Source organism: Schistocerca serialis, chromosome 3 (genome assembly GCF_023864345.2).
Source record: "Schistocerca serialis cubense isolate TAMUIC-IGC-003099 chromosome 3, iqSchSeri2.2, whole genome shotgun sequence".
Taxonomy (NCBI): domain Eukaryota; kingdom Metazoa; phylum Arthropoda; class Insecta; order Orthoptera; family Acrididae; genus Schistocerca; species Schistocerca serialis.
This window is the reverse complement of record NC_064640.1, coordinates 120,529,795-120,548,855: the sequence shown is the minus strand read 5'-3', so window position 1 is coordinate 120,548,855 and position 19,061 is coordinate 120,529,795. Positions and strand designations below refer to the sequence as shown.

Here is a 19,061-nt window from a genome sequence, read left to right as displayed (position 1 = left end):
GAAAATAAAGAAAGGCTTCATTCCGAACATCGATCCAATGAAATGGCCCATGAATTGCATCCCAGAAAACAAAAAGTGTTCTATGACAGGAAAAAAAGGCAAAAATGGAATGTCACAAAAATCCATCACAAGTTGCAATTACGATGGGCTATATCAAAAACTTTCCTTGTCCAAATATAAAGACAAATGAAGTTTATAATAAACGACAGCTTTCTGTATTTATATTCAATGTTCATGTTTTGGCAACAGGGGACAGCTATTTTTAAATGTATCCAGAGAGCACAGGCCGAAAAGGGGCGGACGAAGTTTCATCGTTCATCATTTTGTGCACAATTTTCTAAATCCAGAAGTCAGACATCTGGAGATGTTCTGTGACTCTTGTGGAGGGCAAAACAAGAATGCAACTGTGTTCAGATTTCTTCACCATCTGGTCCATACAGAAAAACAATTGGACTAAGTAAAGATGACATTCCCCATAAGAGGTCATTTGTACCTCGAATGTGATAAAAATATTGGTATGATAGACCAAAGTCAGGAATGTCAAATTCCAAAGGTCTGGTGTCAGGTTTTTCAGAATTCACGCACACACCCTTCGCTTTTTGTCGTCATTGATGTTGAGGAGCAATCAGAGATAATCAAATGCTGGACAGAGCATCTGGATAATACAATATACAAGAAGAAACTCCTTTTCCAGACCAGGTCAATAAGAGAATTGGAAGTCACACAACACCATACAGCACTGGTTCGGTATAGAGGAAGCTACAGTGGAGCATATGAGCAAGCTTCATTACTTCTTCGTGGAAAGAAAGGGCAAGATACCAGCCTGAATGGGGGCAAGTTCAGCCTACCCTCTGATAAATATGAAGGTATAGTAATTCTTTTACGGCAATATGATCTGAAAGTATTTTTTATTTATTGAAATAAGTATTTTTTTAGTATTATGCATATAGCTATTGAAATTAAGGGATTTTGATTTTTTGCAGGTGATCTTAAAATATCTGCTGAGAAATACAGAGATTTACGAGACTTGAAAAGATTTTGCCGCACTGAAGTGCAAGTGAGTTTTGATCGTCTTTTGCATTAATCCACCATCGAAAAAGCATAGGCCCTTTAATAGAAGATTATTAAATGATTATATGAGATAATTTGTTGTAACATGAAATTGAAATCTTGTAGTTAACCTGCAATATGTTATGGACTTGTCATATTTTTCCTCTGTACAACCTGCCTTCAAAATAAAAATGCATGATATTATTGTAAATCCTATTCAGATGTGTATAATTTCAGTAGTACTCTTTCTCGGAAAGATATATCAAGGTCTAAAACAAAAATGAAGAATATAACTTGAAAAACTAAAATTTTAAGAGTCTTGAAAGTTTAAATTTTGTCTCCTGAAAAAAATAAAAATTGTGACTTATCAGGATTTTCCCCTGCACTCTTCATATGAAAGTGACTTTAACCTACTGTGTCTAGACTGGAACCTCTATGGATTCATGGCCTTTGGCACAGACAGACAATTTTTTTGAAGTAGTTCTGAACATATTTTCCGAAAAATGTGTTGAGCAGCTAGTTCAACAACCTATGTGCACTGGAAATATTTCACACCTTGCAGCTACAAACAAATCTGTCTTAATGACAGTGTCAGTAAAGAGACAGGGATTATTGTTAATGGTTGCTCAAGTTAATAAACCAACAAGAAGGAGGCCAGGGCAGTATTTATGCTGGAAACAACAGATAAGCAGTTGTTAATATCCTACTTACACAAGAATGGACATCATTTAGTTCCAGTATGATGGACATAAGAGGAATTATGGGCATACTTTAAAGCAATTGTAAATTACATAAATTTTTATTTGTGGGACATCCACAACTGTTCTGCAACACGATCATGGGAAACAAATCCCCAGAGTTGTAAAATGCTTTTATTGATCAAAGTTTTACAAGACAGAAGTTGGTATACACTATCACGATTACAGGGTCTTGGCCCCATTGTCAGGTGTATCTGCAATCTAAAGTAAAACAATAGTTGTAACTTACTCACTTAAACAATTTAAAAAATTAAACTTTAGAAAGTAAAAAATCAGATGAAATTATTAAAAAAAGAGCCTATTTAGCAGTCATAAGACATCATGCCCATACCAAAACAATTAGTAGGCAAACATTTACTGTAGGTGGACTGTCATAACAGCATCCCAAATCGTGGCTGCAAAGAACCCCAACTTACAAGTGCAGCCTGGGAAAAAGCCTCTTGTCCCAAAACTGCCACAGGGAACGCATGCAGTCTACAAAACTGAAGTCACCGTAGAGTATTAGGTGGAAGTCACATTCTAGACCAAAGCTGAACTAAATAACAATCCTGCACTGCAGAAAGGAAATGAACTATAATCCTGATATGGCAAACCACAAGAAAAAGGCAGTAGCATTCGAGGCCAACACTTACCAAATGCTGATACAACACGCCTGTGTGATCCATGTGGCTACAGCAAGAGGACTGAGCAGTAACGTTGCAGGCTGTATGTGTCATAAACATCGTGAAGCAGGTGCATAACACAGCATGAAGAGGAGCTAAGGCACATGTGTGTACGGAAGCCGAAAAAAGATTACAGAAGAAAGTAATGGCAGTCCAGTGTGAGAGATGTTAGTCTTAACAGGCATATAGGAAAAAACAGCATGGCTAATAACATAAGAAGTGCAACACAGCAAAAGATCCATGACACGGAATGTAAATATAATAGCATCAGCCAAAGGTCGAAACGCATAAAAAAAATGCCAAAATCTGCATCCAGTAACAGAAAAGCCCAAACATAACAAATGACGGATTGTGAACCCATGAAATTAAATGGTAAAACGTTTAAAAAATTAAAAAAAGTTTTACACAATTCAAAAAATTTAAAAACATGTAGTAGTTCAGGTATTCATTGTATCGTGTGTCTGAAATGTGATTACCACTATGTTGGACAAACTGACAGACATTGTCAGACTAGGTTTAAGAGGCACTGTAACATTAAAAAGCCCAAATCGGCAATGTCTGTGCACTTAGCATTAAATAATCATAAACTAGGGGAGATTAAGGAGGATCTTTCCATACTTCACTTTTATCCCAAAGGCTTGACTTTACACATGTTGGAAGAGATCAAGGTTTTCAAATGTAGATTGAACAATTCAGATACTGCTTTTAATGAGCAAATGAAGCTCAAACATAAAAATCTCTTGACGAACTTTGTACAACACTTTCCACTTTCAATAGTAGAATTTGAATGTGGCTTACTATCTTCTTTGCTCCTATTTCTTAACCTTGCCACAACCCCTTCATCTGCATCCTGTATACTTTTTTATTGTAATAACATCAGATGGTTAATTACTGTAAGAAAATTTAGTTCTTAATTTTTTAAATTGTTTACATTTTTTCATCTTTTGAATATTTGACTTTTTGGTTTCATGGGTTTACAACCTGTCATTTGTTATGTTTGGGCTTTTCTGCTACTGGATGCACACAATTTGGGATGCTATTATTGCAGTCCACCTACAGCAGATGTTTGCCTACTAGTTGTTCGGGCATGGACATGATGTCCTACTCTGCTAGGTAGACTATTTTTTAATCATTTCATCTGATTTTTTTAGTTTCTAAATTTTAACTTTTTAAATTTCCTATTTGTTTTAAGAAGTAGGTTACAACTGTTGTTTTATTTTAGATTTAAAATTCACTTGATGATGGGACTAAGAACCCAAAAGCATGATGGTTTATAGTGACTTATGTCTTGCAAAACTTTGGTCAATAAAAGCATTTTACAACTTTAGTGGATTTCTTTTCCATGAACACGACCATAGATTGTGCTCTGGAGAAGTATGTGCCAAGTACATGGATTAAGGGCGGAATAAAAAACCACAGTAGTTTAATAACAAAATTCAGAAAATGCTCAGAAAGCGAAGATTGTTGCAATCTTGAATAAAAAAGGAATGTTGAAAGACAAAAGTGAGTAAAAATTCATATGCCTGTAAAATGAGTGTGTGTGACTGTACAACATACATGTCATACCTTTGTGAAGGATCTTGTCAAGAATCTGAGAGAATTCTGGTCCTATATAAATTCACAATGCGAATTGAAGGCTTCTATCCACTCACTTGTCGACCAGTCTGGAATGGCAACAATAGACAGCAAAAGGAAAGCTGATGTTTTAAATTTCTTGTTTAAAAAATTATTCATGCAGGTGATTATACACACATACCAGTGCCTGACCATCACACAGACTCCCATATGCAGGACTTTGGCATCCCTGCCACTGTGAAGCACACAGATTAATCTATGGTATTGGCTCGTACTTGGGGTGCATTTACTGCGAATCACTAACCTAGGTGAAAGTTGCAAAGAGACTGGAAAAAACTGCAGATGACTTTTGTATATAAGAAGGGCAAAGAACAGAACCGCAAAATTACAGACCAATATCCTTAACATTTATATGCTGCAGATACCTTGAATATATTCTGAGTTTGAATATAATGAATTTCCTTGAGGCAGAAAAACTTCTGTTCACAAATCAGTGCAGATTTAGAAAGCAATGCTTGTATGAAGGCCAGTTCATCATTTTCTCACACGATATCCAGCAAACCACGGGGGAAGGCTAACAGGCAGCTTCTGTATTCCCAGATTTCCGGAAACCATTTGATATGATGCTGCACTGTGGACTGTTAACTAAGATCTGAGCATACAGAACAGGTTCTTAGATACGTGATTGGCTCACAGACTTCTTAAATAATAGAACCCACTATGCTGTCCTCGATGACTAGTGTTCATCAGAGACAAGGGTATACTCAGTAGTGCACCAGGTAAGTGTGATAGGATCACCCTTGTTCTCTAATACATAAATTACAACAGAAGTATATTCTTAGTTTATGAATATAACAGGATAGGAAAATGGAAGGAATAAACAACAGCAAAAGGTAGTAGAAAAGGAAAACTGGAATAAGATCTATACCATTCAATACCGTGTTACAGAACTCACAGTGCACATAATTTGTCTCTGGTCAATTATATTTAAATAGCGCAGTTTTTGTGGTGTTCATTCTCACATAACCCTAAAACATTTGTCCATTATAAAATGTCTTTCTGCATCTACATAGATACTCCACAAGCCACTGTACAGTATATGGCAGAGGGTGTTTTGTACCAACATTAGTGATTTTCTCTACTATTCCACTCTCTTTTACCTCATTCTCACAGCCCCTGTGTGACATACACACGTAGCAGAATTACCGCACAGTCCTCCTCAAATATCGGTCTTCTAATTTTATCCAACAAGTTTTTGAGAGAACAAACAACACTGCCTTTTTTTCCATCGATTTTCACTTGAATTCCCTGAGCACCACTATTACTCTTCCGTGTGAGCTATGTACACTTATTGTGACAGACACTGATGTTGTGGAACAACACTCTACAAGTGGTTGCATTCCCAGAAGCCTGATTTGGTAATGCATTTTTAAATAGAGAATTTAATAGTTTCGTTTTATGTCTGTTGTACTCAGCTTCAACACAATTCTGATCCAGGAGAAATAATATGGATAGTTTTGATTTGTTTACAGGCTTTACGTATGACCATAACTTCCTTGGGGTTTCTGATACATCTTCACCATGATATTACTATGGAAATTGTTGTTCTAATGGATATATGAGTCCCATTAAGTTTTACCATCAGTGTTTCTTACATTCTCTTTTGTAGTACGAGCATAATGATTTCTGTTTTCACAACATACTGCAACTGGTACTATTAAAGCAAGATGTAGCTCAGCACCTAGTGAAAGTATTTATGTAACGCGAAGTTTATGATGTGTCTGAGCTTGAACCATATCTTTCACACTTCTTAAATTTTTAATTAAACGTTCCCAATTTATCTTTGAAGATGATTTTGGCGGTTGTCTAGCAATTGTACTACACACAGAACTCTTCAAGATTTCTCAAACTTTCTGTTTTTACTGACCATCATCACTAGAGCAACATCATGGTAATAATTTCCATCTCTTTTATGACACCCTTGTAAATGTCATGCCTGCTTGTAGCCGGGAGGTCTAAAATATCTCTCTGTCACATGTGGGCTACTGGACTTTCTGTTTAAGGCAGTTGTCTAACAATGCAGTCACACAAGTATTTCACAAGACTGTATGTAGGTGTAGCTCTACCAGCAGCTGCCTGTTCAGTATTATGTCACAAGACTATGCATGTACAAGGGTGGACAAAAACATGGAAACACCAAAAACACATCATATTACCAGGCCTAATATGGTGTAACAAAACCGTTGGCATTAACAAAGGCTTCCAGTCATCTCAGAATGGATAAGTACAGGTCCTGTGTTGTTTTCAAATGAATTTTATACCATTATTCCTAAAAACTAGTGGCAAGTTCAGGTAACAATGAAGGAGGTGGATAACAATCATGCACCCTTCTCTCCAAAGTAGAGCGCAAAGGCTCAATAACATTGAGATCTGGAGACTGTGGTTGCCAGGTGATACACATTCTCATGCTGACAAAATCAATCCAGGGCAATGAGAGCTGTGTGAGCATGGGCTCTGTCTTCGAACACATCATCACCATTTGGGAACAAACACTGTACCCTAAGGTGATGCTGATCCCTGGATTTCCCAGTTTATGGGCTACCTTCATGTTGTTTTTGTGCTAACAGGGTGCATGAGTAAGACATTCAGTTTTTTAATGACTTTTACAGCTGTCATTCTCTTAGTTTTCATCACAATTCACTTAAATGACCATCTCTCATGATCGCTCAACACACACTTTTGTCTGTGACTTAGCAGGTGATGTTTTTCCACTTTCCCAGTACGTGGTACAAACCTTTGATACAGTGCCTCCTGAAACATCAAAAACTTTGGCTACCTCTGTTATGGAGGCATCTACCATACGAGCAACCACCATTTGCCAATGTTTGAAGTCACTCAGCTCTGACATAATGCACTCACAACTACACAGAATACTGTTCTGATGACGACTGATGCCTGCAACATATTGTCGACGTTGTACAGGTGCCATTCATGCTAAAATACAACATCGCAACCTGCAAGCTTGGCTAGCATCTGCATTTATGTTCAAGCAAGCATTCCTCAACATGTTTCCATATTTTTGTCCAACCACTGTATATCTTTCACAGTCACTATAGGGCAAATTAAAAACTCCCTCTACTCTTCCTGTATGATTGCAGCATTACTGTGCTATCAAATTTAGCCCGTCTTGGGACAACTCTTATGACCAATTTGTCAGTACCTGGTGGCTGGCAGCAATAGACAACCATTAAGATTATGTGATGATGATGATGATGATGATGATGATGATGACGATTACGAATATGGGTCCACACAACTTTTTACTCTTGTCCAAATGAGGCAGCTTTGCTACACCTAATGACATTCTTCCTCTCAGGGAGTCTACATGAGGTGATACATATTTAAAAAATAAAGCATCCAATGGAAAACAAACCTCTATAGAAACAATTTACTAAAAAAGATGTCAAAGATGAGTGGACAATAAAAGATATCTCTGGCTCCTTCAAGAATGACTGTGGATGTAAGGAGTCATTCATTTCAAGACCTTATGAAGCAACAGCCCAGGTGGAGTATTTTATCATCATTTTATCATCATAGGTCCAGAACAAGAATGTTTATTGATTATCTGAGTGATCCAGGTATTTTTCTGGATGATATCAATGAGGCAATTGTAGCGCAAACAACCAATTACAGAAATCTTCAGTTGTTTGTTCTGTTTTCAACAATGAAACACATTCATCTGGAGACACTGGTTAGAGATGGGTACATGATACGGAAGTTACGGCAAGTGTGACAAAGGAAACTGACGTTTGGAAACATATTTTTTGTAGATGTAACTGTGAAACAGGCCTCTAGAACATAAATAAACATTGATGAAATATGCATACAATCTGCAAAGGATCATATGAATTGTTGTACATCAATCAATGAAATGATAAAATTGTACTGTGGCCCAAAGTCAAGGAAGGAAACTCCAAGTTTTGTATCTCTTGGACACTGAGGCTATTACTGGCAGAGCACAAGTTCAGTAGGACAATGACTGGGCAGGAAATTCATCACAATCCGCTTCAAATGAGTTGTTTCTGCATTCACTGGAAATGATTTAAATAAATTGTGTAAAACCTATGTCAGGATGGCAAGATAAGGATTTGAACCATGTTTCTCCTGCGTGAGAGTCTAGCATTTCCACTACAGCAACATTCTGTTCAGTGGCATGAATTTAGAACACAAAGATGGCACTCATAAATTTGTGCCAAACTATTGATAGTTATGGGAGTACACAAAAGCCTCCAAGGCAGTCATAGAGGTAACACAAAAGAAAGGAGAGGTGACAGTTTTCACGGCTTTAGTCAAGATGTCAATAAAAATGGCTTTGAAAAGGAAATGAAATGACAACAATGAAATACAATTTCAGTTGAACACTAGGAAAGAATATGTTAATAATGAAGAAGCCCCATATTGGGATAATTTCTGTAAGAGGTGGCATTTCTGATGGGAGACAGATGGCTGTGACTGTATTTAGAAAGTGTTCTGAGCTATTAGCATATTCAGAGGCTGCAGGTAATCAGTTACAACACTTTTTGGTGTATAAGGCATTCAAAATTATGTAACAGAAGAAAAACCTCAATTTTATGAAAAAATAACAACAAATCCACTACATACCCATACTTATAAAAAAAGTACATCTATCTGTTTTTACAGCTTTAAGACAGAACCATATTCACACGCTTTTCTATCATTTATTGGTTGCTTATATATTTCCAGAAGCAGCTTGGTCTCTAGTTTATCTTAGGACATAAGAATTGTACATTCATTATTTGCATATTCTGAGCGTTTTAATAACACTGCTTTACTAGACAACCATGGATTCATTTTTTATGTAACAAAGATTTTTCACCAATTTCCACACTATTGTAGGCAAGAGAGCAAAAGAAAATATTGTAATCCTTAAAGGAAAACATATATGCATAACAGTACATACCTTTTGTGATCTTGCTTTGCTGAAAACATTCCAAAACCTCAATGTTTCGTCTCCAGCACCAGTAACAATTGCTTCACCATCTGGAGACATTGCTAAATATAATACTCTATATGAATGTCCTGTTAGTTTTGCAACTTGTGTAAGGCTTGGGTATTTCCAGACTAGTATCTGATTCTGGGAATAGCCATGGGTACTAACCTGAAAAAAGAAGAAAACATAAATTATTAGAAGCTTTGAGTAACTGACAGGAACAGACAAAAGAGAAGCTAAACTTGCTAGCTTTTGGAATAAATCCTTTCCCGAACTAGAGTGCACACATGCACAGCCCCATCCCCTCCCCCCACACACCATCTGTGTCCTTTACATTCTACCAGAACTTTCCCACTATGAATACATACATTTCTATTATTTAATACATCAGAGTTTAACATGGCATTACAAGCAGGGTTCCACATTCTCATAATGACTGCTTTAGTAAGAGACATATGAAACATTATTTCAACAATGATTTAACGTGGATGTGTCTAGATCCTAATGACTAAAACTAGTGATATCTTTTATGATTGTGTGAGAAGCTGATTATATCTTTCACGTGTAATCATCAACTATTAGAGTTGGCTAAGGACATGCTACATCATAATAACTTTTATCACTTCCTATCTCTGGATGCTACCCCTGACTTCAAAATGACCTTCAAATCTTCAGATTCCACCAATCCCCTCATTAACGTAACATTAGAGAAACAAATGCAAAGGCATCCCTGAACCATTTCTGCTTCCTTTCCAAGAAACTATTACTAAGAAACTAGAACTACCTACACCCTATCACCCAAACTGAAACCCTTTCCCTCCAACATCTGAAAGAGCATTTCAGACACTCTAAAGTTTTTCCAATTTTCTGATATCCTACTCCTGCCTTATAGTACTACAATATCTATCTTACTGCCCATGAACCCTCTCATTATGCTCTCCCAGGTCATATCTCTGTTCAACTGTGATTCTCATCCATTCCCACTTAACCACCCCATTGCTAGGTTCCAGGAATTCCACACCTTCAACTTGGTCTCCCTCTCCTTAGGCTCTTCTCAGTAACCAAAACCTCTCAACAGAGGAAAAAACATCCATCCACAACCTTAAGGCAGACTCAAATCCTTAGGCCCAGCACGGAATTTCCCTCTGCCTCTTCACACCAACACACATCCACCTTACACACACTTCCCAAAATCCATAAACTTAAGCATCCTGGATGCCCCATTGTAGCTGATTACTGTGCTTTAATGGAAAGAATCTTGGCTCTTGTTAACCAACATTTTCAACTCATTGCCCACAGCCAAGTTTCTTAACAGTTTTTAACTCAACAGTTGAGCTCCAACCCAGAGTAGAAATTTCTGATTGGTCAGCCCCACGACTAATTCTGTAACAGCTTTCTGAAATATCATAACTGTCACCAAATAATGTTCCAGAACTGTGTTATTGTGGGCAGCATTTGCACAGTGGCACAGGACTGCACAAACAGGAAATCGCAATATTCTATGAGGGACAGGAAGAGTGTTTTGAAGCAAAAATGTGTATTTGGAATGGTTTTTGAGGCACAATAGTTCTCTCATACATTATCTTTTTTGATAGCAGGATGTGAATTATATACTGATCACCTACCCTACTTGCTCTATGTCTGTTCTCAGAACAGGATCTGTTTTTCCCTTGCATGGTTGCAAGGACATAGGAAGTAAACAGCAGCTCCCACTGACACTACATGAGTTTGTGGTATATTGGTTAACAATACATAACATCTGGCATTACAATGTTAGAGGATCTTCAGGGTGCTGTCTGGACATGGTGTAGAGCTGTGGCGCGGGTGGGCGCATCTGGTGCGCAGTGATGCTCTGTAGGGCACAACTGGCAACTAGCGAGGCTAGCAGCATCAGTAGTCTGAGCAGCCAGCGGCAGTGTCTTCTGGTGAGGGCAGTTTTGCTCCAGCTGATGGCAAATTTGGCAGACCTGGGATGCAGTGAGGCCAACGGCATCAATGGCCAGCTGGGAGGAAGGCATATGATCAGCTGGCTGTCCTGGATGTGGTGGTGGTGGTTAGTGTTTAACGTCCCGTCGACAACGAGGTCATTAGAGACGGAGCGCAAGCTCGGGTTAGGGAAGGATTGGGAAGGAAATCGGCCGTGCCCTTTCAAAGGAACCATCCCGGCATTTGCCTGAAACGATTTAGGGAAATCACGGAAAACCTAAATCAGGATGGCCGGAGACGGGATTGAACCATCGTCCTCCCGAATGCGAGTCCAGTGTGCTAACCACTGCGCCACCTCGCTCGGTATGCTGTCCTGGATGTGACAATGATATCGGACGGCACTGGTTTAGAGCCAATGAACCAGGTTGATGTCAGGAGGCATCTGAGATTGATAGGAGCAAGAGGTCTCCTGAGGATGTGGCGATACCGGAAGATGAGGCTCTGACTGTAGAGCTGCAAGCAGTCACCATAAATGGCCAGAGTGGGAGAACCCTGTATGCTGGTGGCCTTATCATGGCCTACAAAAGCATGCAGACTGATATGAGCGTAATCACAAGGCCGTTATGGATCGTGTGCGTACAGATGTGTCTACCCACGTGATTGTATATGAGTAAAGCAGTTTTGCAACTACAGCATTGCTATAGGTGGTGTACATGCAGTGTAGCAGAATACTGGCACCTCTACAAGAAACGCCTGCGGTCCAGCCACTAGAAAACCAGCAAGGCAATGGCCGGCTACAATAGTTTTGATGGAATGAAACTATGTCACTGAATTCTCAATTGATTGTTTTCTGTGATGTAAGCGTAAGTGTAGCCAGCAACTATTTTACTTTACAAGTGAGATTTAAAAATGCAATAAATTATCACTGACATGGAATTTGCCAATACGGTGTATGTTTACAGCTTCTGTGATGCAGCGCTCTTAAAGGAAGATAGGTATTAACATTCACTTGTGAACTAGGTCATTAGAGATGGAGCACAAGCTCTGATTGGTGAAGGAAACCCGGTGTGTCATTTTCAAAGAAATCAAGTCAGCATCCGCCATAAGTGGGAAATCATAGAAAATCTAAACCTGGATTGGAAGATAGGATTTCAATTGCCACCCTCCCAAATGTGAGTCCAGTGTGTAACCACTGCACCATCTCACTCAGTTGGAGTGCTCCTGTTGTTGAAGAATAATGTCAGATCTGTCTGGCATGACAAAATCCCGACCTTCCCCCCCCCCCCCCCCCCCCCCCCCTCCCAGAGTTATCGATACACTGAGTAGAAACACTCAGAATACTCACTGGCCATGTTTCATCTGAATGAGGAGTGTGACAAAATGAGTAGGTGTTATTAATATTGTTCTGTTGTTCTGTGTGTTCTGTGTACTCTTACAAGTAACATGCAATGTGTGTCTGCATGTACACTAAATATTACAAGCAGAAAGTTTGTATTAAATTAACTTACATTTTCATGTTGGAGGACAGCTAAACATTTTGAATTTTGTTACTGATTAAGTTCCAATTATCATGTCCTTGTGTTAATATAGTTTACTGATGAAGCTACACTTACAACGCTGGCCATTAAAATTGCAGTCCCAGAAAGAACAGAAAATACAAGAGCAGTGAAAGAAGCACATGATTACATTTGTAGGTGATTTTGGGATGTGCAGGGTGTGGGCTTTTATACATAAAGATGATACCTTTGACAGCAACAACGGCTCTAATCTTACTTGGCACTGAGTTGAAATGAGCTTGAACAACAGATACGGGTATGCAATTTCATTACGACTTCAACTCTGTGCCAGAGTTAATCAATCATAGTAGCTTGTGAGTGGTGGCATGCCAGCCTATTAGTAACTCATGACCAGATGTTTTCAACATGTGAGTGATCTTGAGAGCTTGCTGGTCAGGGTAATAAGAGTGGTGCTAGTAGCACCACTATGAGGATGCAAATCAGCTTTGCTTTAAATACACCCTGTAACAGTCATGAGCATTAGTCACGATTGTTTCCTGTAGTTCCTTGGCGAATTTCTTTTCTTTTTGTTTATCATGTCTATTCAATTGGTGGAGCTATTGTTGCCTCAAGCCCTGCCATTCTGGAGTCAATTCTGGACCTGCTACAGAGCATCTCTGCTCACTCAGTTTCTACGGTCTTTCCCACTATGCTTAAGTGGCTGTGATTAGGACCTGTGTTTGGACGAAACATCCAGGATTTTTGTGTGGGGCAAGCTCGATCACCTTTTGTCACACTGTTTGCCGCATGGTCATGCCAAGTTGCACTCTGTTCTTGTTCACAGAGTTCTCCAATGGAAGTCCCTCTGGTACAGAGACAGCTCTCGCTCATGACTTCATCGGACACTGATCTTCTCATCAGCAACCCTGTCATAGCTGGCCCTCCTGCCCTCACCAGCCCTGTTGGTACCGACAGCTGTTCTCTCGCCTGCCCTGTCATGACCGACTCTCACCACTGGCCCTCACTTCCAGCACTCACCCCTGCCACAGCCTCTGCAAACATTCTGGCAGCTGGTCCCGCCATCCCCATAGCTGCCACTACAGCTGTCCAAATGGTTGCTTCTGCAGTCACTTTGGCCCTGTTGTGGCTGGCTTTCTAGATGCTGTTCCTGGTAGCCACCAACCCCACCACAACCTCTACAGCCGGCCTGGCCATCTCCGCTAGTGCTGTCGTGTGTTCTACCAGGCTTTGGGTTGTGACTTCTTGGACACTCCACTGCCACCAATCCTGCCTATGTCTGGCCTTCCTTGCCACCTACGGCAGCCTGATGCGGTTCCCTACACAGAGACAACATGCTTCTTTCATCAGGACCATGTTTTGTGTTCGCTGACTGATTGTCCTGTTGTTTCATTCCAATCTGCTCTGGTGGCTGCTTGGTGCCTCCTTCCTTTGCTGCACTTCTGAGATGGCTGCACCATCTCTCATATGTGGGGAGGAATCTAGTGCTCGTATATGCAAGGCTGGGCCCTAAAGTATTTGGGCACCACATTCACAGATACGCTTCTCTGGCCAGGTGCAGCCCCTGCTTTATCTCGGAATATAGTTTATCAACAGAAGATGCACTGGGCTGTTTGCCATCAAGCCTCCTGCAGCCACCACAATCTCTTGGGGTGCAATCCATGCCAATATGTGGCGCACAGGTTGCAGTAATTAGCACTGCAGTTGCAAGCAAATATTTGTGTCCATGTGGCGCCATGCCTTGCTGCTGAGCCCCTTGACAGCCAGTTCTGCTCTGGGCACCAGACCGACCTTCAGCCATCTCGAGTTTACATTTCAGACTGCAATACCTGCCACTGCACCCATCAGACAGCACCATCTCACACCTTCACTGTGATCATCAGCCACTTGATGTCCACCGGCCAGTCCTGTGCCTGGACCTGTGTCTTGATGGAGGCTCACAGCCTTGTGGTACAGTACTGCTGGTCATTCACAGTACCTTCCGGCTCATCACCACCTCTGATGATTGTGCACCTTGCCATAATGTGCACCCACTATCCATTACCATGACGAGCTTTCCGTTGTAATCTAGTGTGGACTGTCATCCTCTGAAGCTCTACTGAGTGTATACATAGTTAATAAACAAAGAATTATTATTCCAATACATGCTTCCAATTACTACATGTCACACCACTTTGCGAAGGTTAGCTCAGTTTTCTTATCAAATTCTATCATTTCTGAAAGACATTTCAAATCATCCCAAATTTCTACACTTGAATGAAGCTTACTGAAACCAAAACGTTTTTTATTGTTCTCGCTTTGATAAATCGGTAAATTTGAGTTGGTCCATCAAGTAGCTTCATAAAATGTTGCATCTAACATTCTTAAGTGATACTGGTACCTCTCATCTCAGACATTTCACTGAACCCATTAGGCTAATACCCTTTCTCTTCAACATTTCTGTCAAGTGCAAAGATCTGAAAAAAAAAGTCTGTTATGATATTTCTTTCACTTCTAAGAAATGGCTTAAGCTTCACGACAATGTATTTGGAAAGCGTTTGATTCTCTGGTCAACAAACATACTTTCACAAGTATGGGAGTCTGTTGAACAGATATTTTGTCCTTACACCCACAGCTAACCAAAATTTATCTCATTTATTACCCATGTACTGTTTAAATCTGTAGGAAAGAGCTGTTAATCAACTGTGATGAAATGATCTCACAACCTTTTGACACCAAAGCAAATTTGTCTCTTTTGAGGCTCACTGACCTCCATACTTGATATCAACATATAAAAACTTTCATAGCTTCTCTAAATCTCTATCTTGATATTGTATCACAAAACAACTTTGGTCCTCAGTTTTCTGACCCTAAGTTTTGATTCTCTTAGGAGAAAAAATTGAGTGTACAAAACTGAAAGATAAACATACCAACTACTGTTTCCTAATTGCCCACATGTCTCTTTGCACTGTTTTATTTGTTTCAGCATTGTGCCATTTATGAACAGCCTCCAAGAACTACAAGTAATTTGAATTTTGATGTTTATCAGACCCTGATGTCTGGCATAAAACATTTTGCTTTTGTAGCCTTCCAGGTGCATTCAACATAAGATCCCAAATCCATTCTGTATAGCCTTTTCCAGATTCTAAATGGCCCACAAAAAGCTGTGAAGGTAACTCACATCTATTTCTTTCTCTGTCGTAATGAATGTCATCCCATCTACATCTACATCCGTACTCTGCAAGCCACCTGACGGTGTGTGGCGGAGGGTACTTTGAGTACCTCTATCGGTTCTCCCTTCTTGAAAGCTTTGCAGTTTTTGATGGAGGAATGTGTCTTGCTGCTATAACAGTCACTGAAGTGACTTCTCCAGACACGTAACAACAACTTTCAGTTGATTCAGCACTGTCATGATTATAATCATCATAATAGTTCCTTCTTGCCTTTCAGTTTCACTACTTTCTAACTCATGCTTTGCCATTTGCAGGTGATGTTCTAAATATCGCATTACTTCCTCATCTGAGAACTTATCAGCCATTTACAGTTTCTGTATCATGATTTACACACAACCAAGCATATTAGGTATAGGGAGACACAATAATCAGATCAGAAGCTGCAGCATACATTGTAGCACCATTTCGCAGTCACATACAATGCAACTGAAGAGTTACAGTACTGACAGGAAACATAGGCACATAAAAAATATTAAATAGTAAAAACAACCATTGGCACAGTTCTAGGAATACAATGAGAAATAAATGCAATGAGTATAGTTATAGATTTGTAATTTCTACAGTGCAACATCTATTTAAAAGAAATAAATAGTCACAAAAATTGTCATTATACATAGACAAAATTTAAAACAGTCACCTTGACTCCTCCCACCGCTCCAGTGTTAGAAGAGTATCACTAAGTTTAAATTAAGCACAAAGCTGTTAAAACTCCATCATTTGGTGGAAGTTTGAAATGACATGTCAGACTTGTTCTTTTATTTCATTTCTTCAGATTTTCTTTTTGGAATAACATCAAATTAAGTGAAGAACAAATCAGGTCTACAATAAGTAAATATAATTCTGGCATTGCTGATACATGTAACAGGAAACCAAACAATGGAAAATCCAGGATGGAATAATGGCAGTATAACGAAAAGGAAATAATGCTACTCACCATACGGCGGAGATGCTGAGTCAAGCAAGTATGCTTTTGGTGAAAAAGGCCTTCACTGGAATTAGACAACACACACACACACACACACACACACACACACACAACTCACTCGTGTGTGTGTGTGTGTGTGTGTGTGTGTGTGTGTGTGTGTGTGTGTGCTTTGTCTAATTCCAATGAAGGTCTTTTTGACAGAAAACTTACTTGTTTGACAGTCTTTCTGTTGTGCCTATCTGCAACTGAACATCTCCACTATAAGGCGAGTACCAATCTATCCAACCTATTTAGTCTAGGGTGACAAATCACAGTGAAAGACTATACATATTGCTGTGTCAGGGCAATACGGTTGGATTGTTTGGGCAAGGATCTCACAGGAGACAGCTCTTCCGACAACTGACAAGGGATTGCCATGCTCTGCACGGCCAGCAGGCATCAATCCCAAGTGCTACCAGAAGTCACCGCCCCTGCGGACCTTTTCTCCTCCATAGGCCAAGTGACCAAAAGTAGTACCAGCAGTATCCTGGTGCCCAGGTAGTATTTAGGCTCTTGTTCAGGCTACATTCTGACAGTTCACTTCAAATGAGTTTTGTGAGCCAAGTGCTGATTGTGAAAGCATCCCCACAAAGATTTCACCCTAGAGCTGACGCTACAATGACATCCATATTGACCTTCACCTCTGGTAGCTGGCAACTATGTGCAACACCATTCGTGGCCTTTACACCAATACCGTGACTAACAATTGGACTTTGTAATATTTGTCTTTGTTTTTCATCTGTAATATGCTGGACTTAGCTTCTACGCATCCCTTTGTGACTTTAATTGTGGCATGCTTAGTGTATGGACCATGGACTTTGGAACTTTCAATTTACTGTGACATTTCCCGGCCTTTTGCCTACAGATATGTTTGATGTTCTTTCAATATTCAAGAAGTGACTTATTTTCAATCATTGTGTTCCAAATTAACTCCCATTGGAGAAGGACGACTGTATGTGTTATTACAGTAAACTTCATATTCATTTTATACCTGGGTATTTTTCCTGTGCCACCTTTGGTGGTCACATCACATATAAATGAAGACAATTTCAGTACTAAATTACATGTTGTTGGTCTTATTTGTGGTGCAGGTCATAACCTTGTCACTTTATCCATATTAATATTAACTGCTACTTAACACCTACCAGTTCAGAGGAATGTTTTGACCAGGCTAAGTTGCAGACTTGGGAACCAGTGTCCACACACTGCATTGGCTGTCCAGTAAGAGTATTCCAAAATCTAATGCATCGGTCAGCTGTGCCACCACCACTTGCCAGCAAGCCATGATGATGTGGTGACCATGCAATTGCTGCAATACATTAAAGAAGGGTGCTTGATTAAATTCTGTAGACAATTTTATTGTAATTAATCAACAACATAAGACTTTGGGATTTATTTTATATCTTTCATAGATCCAAAAAATTTTACAAAAAAGTCATGTCTTTCGGGAAATAATGTGTTGTGGTATTACATCTAAATTCAGAATGGGTTTTTCCTAACTTGGACCACTGTTGTAACAACATTATGAAAGAACAAATAACAGATAAAGAAAATGGAAAGTAAAGAGTAGTTCTGCTCTTGTATCCCCCCATGACACTCTAATGACATAAGACAAAGTATCAGTGTACAGCCTGCTTGCAGACAAAGCCATCACTGTGTATGTCCATTACTTCAAAGCAGTGGTGCCAACGATGTGTCTGATTGGTCATCCCACTGAATGAGGGCTGCTATTAATGCTCATCTACCACCAGACTTCACAAGTGAGAGAAGTTCTCAAGTTTACATACTTATCATTGTTTACATATTGTGGATCACATGATCTGGCTGGAAATGTGTTATGCAAGGGCCCTGTTTGGCCTCTGGTTTATTTTCTTGTTGCTGAATGTGTGCAATGGACTTAATATTGAACAGATTAAGATTATTTTTCCTGTGTTTGTGACAATAATAAAATAATATCTCACTTGATACTAAAGAGAGTATGAGACTTTCAACTTTGAGTGCAAAGTCATTAATTCATGACAAGATAACGATGTACAGGTTTAGTACTGAAAGTACCCAATCCATCGTTTGACTGGGTTCTGGTCATTGCACCAGCAGCATGAAATCACCCGAGTACCTCAAAGTTTTCTTATGGTGAGCTTAAAGATATATAAGGATATATAAGTTAAAGATTTGTTTAAAGAAATATTTATTTCCTCAAATAATCATATTTATATTTTTAGTAGATTGTTTTGAGGAAATCAAATAGTCATCTTCAGGGTTAAAGATACAAATGAAAACCTCAATGCAATATTCTACCTGTTTACATATCTCTTTATTTGAATACGGGTGCCTACACCGGTTTCTTTGGCACTTCAGTGCTGATTTACAACACACTGTGCAGAAGAGA

General features: G+C 39.4%; 1 protein-coding gene across 5 annotated transcripts in view; it reads right to left on the bottom strand.

Annotated features, from left to right (window-relative positions):
• Positions 1 to 19,061, bottom strand: part of LOC126469811 (fizzy-related protein homolog) — a 170,535-nt gene that overhangs the window by 35,669 nt on the left and 115,805 nt on the right. For all 5 annotated transcript variants that reach the window (XM_050097088.1, XM_050097089.1, XM_050097085.1 and 2 more), the window contains exons 9-10: positions 17,818 to 17,981; positions 9,027 to 9,224 (exon numbers count right to left, since the gene is read on the bottom strand). In XM_050097088.1, coding sequence (XP_049953045.1) covers positions 9,027 to 9,224; positions 17,818 to 17,981 — 362 coding nt within the window. The remainder of the gene's footprint in view (positions 1 to 9,026; positions 9,225 to 17,817; positions 17,982 to 19,061) is intronic.